The 6,310-nt window shown below is 40.0% G+C and overlaps 1 protein-coding gene across 1 annotated transcript; it reads right to left on the bottom strand.

The window, feature by feature from the left end:
• Nucleotides 1-245: 245 nt before the first annotated feature.
• On the bottom strand, nt 246-3,275 carry LOC122083346 (ethylene-responsive transcription factor RAP2-12-like). Its single transcript, XM_042651109.1, has 3 exons — nt 2,870-3,275; nt 587-1,523; nt 246-446 (listed from the first exon to the last, which is right to left on the bottom strand). Exons 1-2 carry the CDS (start codon nt 3,120-3,122, stop codon nt 631-633), a joined length of 1,146 nt encoding a protein of 381 aa, XP_042507043.1. The 5' UTR covers nt 3,123-3,275; the 3' UTR covers nt 246-446; nt 587-630.
• Nucleotides 3,276-6,310: the final 3,035 nt, after the last annotated feature.

Below are 6,310 nucleotides of genomic sequence, written 5' to 3'. Positions count from 1 at the left end.
TTGAAACAGGGAAAGATCGAAGTCGTATTTGCCTCGTATTATATTACATATAAACTTTTAACTCTCTCTCGATGTTATCTTCAGATGAAGGTGGCTCCCCTTTCCCTTCTCTCCTCTCTCTCTGTCTCTGTCTCTGTCTCCTTTTGTGATTTTGAGCTAATGAGGCAGAGAAACCCAAGCAAGACCCAGAAAGAAGAAAAGAAATGGGGGGTGGGGGTAGGGGGAAGATGCCAGAAGAAGTCAAATACAGCATTAATCAGTATTTAATCACATATCAACACTAATCAACATTCAACAACAAAGTCATGCAGTTCACAATCCAAATGCAAATAAAAAATCCAAGGATGCTACCCATATATACTTCCCCATAAGCTGCCTGAGAAATTTTCATAGCTGAAGCGTATACACCTTTTTTCATTCTCCATCTCTATCATCAGCAGCTACTCCTGAAACAAAGGAAGACCACAGAAGATATATTTTTTTTAATGGAGATTCCACAAAAAAAATACATCAACAGGAAAAAAATAAAAAATGTACATTAACAAATCGAATTGATGAAAAGGAAGCGATTGTGAATATTACTAACACGTTGTCTTATTTACATAAACCAGTAAGGGAGACTAAGACGCTCTAGAAGACGCCTCCCACCATTGAAGGAAAGTCATCAAAGCTCCATAGGTCCATTGAACTATTGCCATCCTGAGCTGAATCCCCATTCAGGAGGGTTCCCAATGATGTCTCCCAGCTGCCCTCAAGATATGGTATTTGAAAGAACATTTGGGATTCAAATTCAGGCAGCTCTTCAGAAAGTTTCTTTGCAGTATTTTCCTCAACCTGCACCGCTTCCTCCTCTGGTATGGTCTTCATTTTTTTATTTACATGACCACCCTCTACAAATTCAGACTCCTCACTGTCACTTGCATTTGAGAGAACTGATGAGATATCTGGAGTCTTTGGTTCTCGGTCTCCCCACCCGAAATCAGAACAATCAACGGAACTGCTCCCCTGATCTGAATTAAAACAAAGTATACCCCCATCATCAGGTGGAAAGGATTTGAATCCATTCGGTTCAACAAAGGTAGTGAATGAACTCATAAATTCAGATCCATTCACCGGGACCTTCTCTTCCATGTAGGCCACAGTGTCATAGAACTCGGAAGGTGGGTTGCTCATGAAACTGAAATTTTGGTCAAGATTCTGCTTTTTAGATGTCATGTTCACTTTTGGTACCAGGTTATGGGGGTTTGACTTCACAGTGCGTTTCTGAGTCACGGAGGACATCTCTTCTGGGAAGTTCACCTTGGCTTTCTTGCCTCTAATCCTCCGAGCTTCAGCATCATATGCTCTTGCAGCTTCTTCAGCAGTGTTGAAGGTTCCCAGCCAGACCCGGACCCCTTTTCTAGGGTCTCTGATCTCAGCAGCCCATTTCCTCCAAGGACGCTGACGGATTCCTCTGTACTGGTTTTTCCTCTTCCTCTTAGCAAGCCCTTTGAATTCCACAGGTTTTACAGCAGTTGGCCCTCCTGTCGTTCAATTAAGAAACACCACAGAAGCCCTGAGATATCCTAAATTGTTAAGAGAATGGACTATAAATTTAAGGATTGCTAAGATTAATTCTCCATTACTCCTACAATATAAGAAAACAACAAAGCGTAAAAACAAAGAGGATCAAAATATTTTGAATATGAAAGGGGAAAATCACGGCATACAAATTGACAGAAAGGGAAAAATATGACTACTACAATCCTTTGCATTTAAAATTCAGCATTTAAATGGGAAAGAGCTACTAATCGCTTACAATTAGATTTAGCTCTTACGCACCACATCGTAATTAAATTATTATCTCAAAAGTGCACTATATTTTCCTCCTTTTTTTTTTGGGGGGGAGGGGGGGGGAGGGTGGTGTAAGTCTCTTGGTTATCTTTATACTGTCCAAGTAAAAAAAGACTAATTTGAGGTTGGAGAAAGAAATAAAAAGAGAAAATAAACGGGAAATTATAAGGGACGAAATGGATATGTATCAAAACCGTAAGTTTAAGCTGTTTTTAGCCAGAGGTATCAAAATGAATTCAGAAGCTAGTGAAATCCAGTGCTAAAAAATTATCTAATAAATCTAAATTGAGCAAAAATATGCAAAGCCAATCCAAAAGGAAGTTCACATGAGAGAAGGGCATTTCAAACTCAATTCAGGAGGTCCATTAAATGGCAATGAACCACCAAAAGGAACAATTTGGAAATAGAAAAAAAGAAGAAGAATAATAAAGAGATTCTTTGTATGTTAATTTCTTGAAGACTTCGAAAACAAAAAACAAATTGAAGGAAACGATAATACTTCAAATCGTAAAGGGAAAAATTGAGCACCGAAAGCCGCCAATACCAAAAGGAAATATTTTGAAATAGAAGAAACAAAAATTTATCAAAAAAAAAAAAAAAAAAGAGGATAATATTTCAAATCGGGAAGGGAAAAATTGAGCGCCGAAAGCCACTAATAAGATGGACTGGAAAAGGCCCAGATTAAGAAAGAATCACAAGGAGGTTAAAAAGAAGAAAAAAAGGGTCAAATATTTAAGAAAGGGAGTGCGAGTGTAAGTGAAAGACCTTACAATTAAAGGGCTGGCACAGTTCGATCAAAAGGAAAACCCGAAACATCCAAATTTAATAACGTGGAGCAGTCGTTACAGTATATTCTACTTACATTAATCGGCGTAAAATAGAAACCCCGTTTCAAAGATCGGTAAAAGGGTTTAAAAAAAAAATTGTGGTGGGAGGAAAGCATCTACGACCAAAACAAAACCAAACCCTAACCCTCCCAAAAATTAAAATTAAAATTAAAATTGAAAGGGAGATAGATGGAGATGAAGAAGCATACCTTTGTGCGGAGGCCGAGATTTCGGAGCGAAGGAAAATGGCTTGACATCTTCTTCCTCATTGGAGTCGTCCTTGAACTCCTGAAAATCAGCCTCGAAATCGTCGTCGACGTCGGGGATATCCGATTCCGATGGCAAGGGCTTGGAGTAGTAATTAGCATAGTTTTTCTCGAGGCCGGAGTAGAAGTAATCAGTGATGAGTCGCTTGGAGCGACTTGTCGGGATGAAATCGGAGATGATAGCTCCGCCACACATGTTGGCTCAGGCTTAGGAGATCAGAGATGGATCAGATACAACTGAGAGGGAGATAGTAGATAAAAACAGAGACACAAGAGAACAGAAAAAAACGAAACTGTAGTCCACTTTTCCCTTCCTTGAGTTATTCTTGCTGAAAATGTAACGCAAGCGCTAGGGGTGTCAACGGTCCGGGTTGGTGCGGTTTCGGTGTGAGTTTGGAAGTGATCGAAACCGACCCATTAAGGATTTATCGGTTTCAGTCCGGTGTCGGCTTTGGTGCGATTTGGGTTCGGGTTGGTACCGGTTTGAATTTATTAGGTTCATTTCGGTTTGGATTGGTTTTTAAATTGGTATGGAGCCATTAGGAAACAACCAAATGATGAATTGTTGAACTTCGGTTTCTTAAATCGATTTGTAACCGGGTTGGTGTTAGTCTTTGGTCTAGTTTGGATTCGATTTTCCATACAAATGCATACAAAACTATTCAAATTTTGATTTTTTTAATGAATTTTGGAGTGTTTCGGTTTCTTACCGGTTTGGTTTCGGTTTCGGTCCAGGTTTTGAGCCGGTTTTGGTTTGGTTTTGGGTTCATCCGATTTTCGATGCGGTTCGATTTGGTTTTGGGGTTACAATACTCGAAACCGAACCGAACCAATAAGACTTCGGTTCGATTCGATCCGATCCGAATTGTTATCGGTTTGGTCCGACCGGTTTTACCGCTTCGGTTTAAGAATTGACACCCCTAGCAAGCGCGAAGGATCAGAGGAAGCAGCTCACAGGAAGCGAAAGAGAGGGGTTTTCACGTTGATGATGGAAGCGTAGAGCGAGAGAGAGAGAGAGAGAGAGAGAGAGAGAGAGAGAGAGAGAGGTTAATACTCGTTTTTTCCTTTTTAGCTGGAATTTAGCCTTAATACTCGCTTCCATCACGAGACTCAACTTTTGCATATTTGGAGTTAGTTTAATACTTTGGGGGTTAAAAAATCATTCACTTATCAGGCTAAGGAATCGATCCAGCGGTCCAGCACTCCAGCACTTCAGCACTCCAGCCTGAGACCGAACCACTAAAGGAATCCCCCTATCTTCTCCTTAATCCTTACTCCTTGCTCCTTGGTTGGTGGTAGATAGATTTATTTTGGAACCAAAGCAGTAATTAATTAGGGAGGAGAGATTCTGTAAACTACCTTCTTTTATTTATTTTGTTGGAAATATCCCAAGGAGATAAAATTAAGGAAGCAATAGGAGTAACGGTTGCAACTTCCTTCACTCATGGTCCTGGATGCCTTTGCCACCTCACTCTTCTTAAGAAGGGAGTCAAGGGATCGACCACGAATATCCTTCCAATGCAGCCTCTAGCCAGCCAGAGTAGAATTGGATTTGCTACAGTAGACAGTGGACACCACCTCGCCTCACCTCACCTCACCTCACCTCATGGAGCCAGCCAAATTCGCACAACTTAACTTCCTTCATCCCATGCACTTTCTTCCTTTAAAATAGCTCATAAATCGCCCCCTCACTTGTAAATGGAGAAAATTTAGCACTATTCATTATAAAAAAAAATAATTATCATTTATAATTCCGCCATCCTTATCACCAATAGAATGAGCTGTAAACCTGTAAGCAGAGAGGGGTTAAATTATGAAACATCAACAACGTATGGATTAAATCATGAGAGGGACTCAATTAAGGGAAAAAATTCTCTATTTTTCTCATCCCTATTTTTCTTTATTTTGTTACTTACAGAAAACGATACGTGGACAATTTTAAGACCAACGCACCGGATGTAACAATCCTCACCCAACCTTGACCGTTGATCTTAAAGTTATCCACGTGTCGTGTTCTGCAGGTAACAAAACAAGGAAAAACAGGGATGAGAAAAATAGAAGATTTTCGTCCATCAATTAACCTCGTCTAATTAGTCCAACTTCGTCAGAATGGAGAACGTACGGATTTCCAGTTTCGAACTTTCGACTCCTTATCACCACCAGCAAGGCAGGAACTGTAACTGTCCCCTTCCGTTCCTTTCTAGTAATAGGTTTTATTCCGGAACGGTCGCTTGCACCTTGGAGGCTTCCTCCTGTACATGACATTGTTGATTGAATTTAACCCCCTCCCTCCTTTCTGTCATATATATATATATATATATTTATTGAATATTGATTGCTGCATGCAACATGATCAAAAGAAAACTCTCCTGCCACTGGCATAAATCTATATATATATATATATTTATTGAATATTGATTGCTGCATGCAACATGATCAAAAGAAAACTCTCCTGCCACTGGCATAAATCATACTTAATTTTCTTATCAGAAATGAAAGGATTCCCATTGACACTTCCTATCTATCTATAGGACTCAGGCTTCAACCGACCAATACTGGCCGGAATGGCAGATTCGACAAAAGTAATCCAGATCGGAACAGAACTAATTAAGACCAATTCTGCCCAAGCCCCAAGGGCTAGCTAGCTAGCTAGGCAGAAGGACTCTTAAGGCCTAACAATAAGTGGTTTCTTTCTTTTGTACATACCAAGGACCTTCAACAACTCTCTCACCTTGTCCTCTTCCATGACGATCCTCCCTCATCTCCATTACCAGCAACCTTTCCAAGCCTAGCCGCATCATCTTCAACGCCCCTCGCATCCCTATCAACTGTATTCGAGACTCCATTCGAACCTCCTTAAAGAACCCTGCTCTCCATCATTCACCCCCCTCACAAGCATCATTGCCACCTCATCAATTGCAATCGGAGCATAATTAGGAACCAGACGAAGGCTATTTGCCAAACAGACATGGAAAGTGTTACGATCCCATATCAATTTATGAGGTTGATACCACATCGATTTTCTATAGGAATTGATTTGGGTTGATATGGTCTTGGATCCTCTTACCTAATAAACCGATTTATGGGGTTGAGTTCTTTTAGGATCGTAACAGAAAACCACCTACAAAGTTTCTCTCTCTCTCTCTCTCTCATTTTTTATGAAACAACTTGGATAATGATGTTGAGATTACTTGTGTATTACTGTGAAAGCTAATACAATTCCACCGATAGTTCACGCATCAAAACTAGAGAGACTTCAAGTCAATATTGAGAAGAATTTGTATTGGGAGCATCATGCAAAGAAACAATCTTTGCATATGATTTTTGTATTCAATATGTAATATAATATTATATACTGGCAAACATGTCCATGTCGTCTTATGG

The sequence above is a fragment of the Macadamia integrifolia genome, chromosome 7 (genome assembly GCF_013358625.1).
Source record: "Macadamia integrifolia cultivar HAES 741 chromosome 7, SCU_Mint_v3, whole genome shotgun sequence".
NCBI classification, from domain to species: domain Eukaryota; kingdom Viridiplantae; phylum Streptophyta; class Magnoliopsida; order Proteales; family Proteaceae; genus Macadamia; species Macadamia integrifolia.
This window is presented reverse-complemented; position numbering and strand designations above follow the sequence as displayed.

Coding starts and splice junctions, on each gene's coding strand:
- LOC122083346 (XM_042651109.1), bottom strand. CDS start 3,122: ATGTGTGGCGGAGCTATCATCTCCGATTTCATCCCGACAAGTCGCTCC. Junction 1,524..2,869: donor ATCTCGGCCTCCGCACAAAG/GTATGCTTCTTC, acceptor ATTGAACGACAG/GAGGGCCAACTGCTGTAAAA.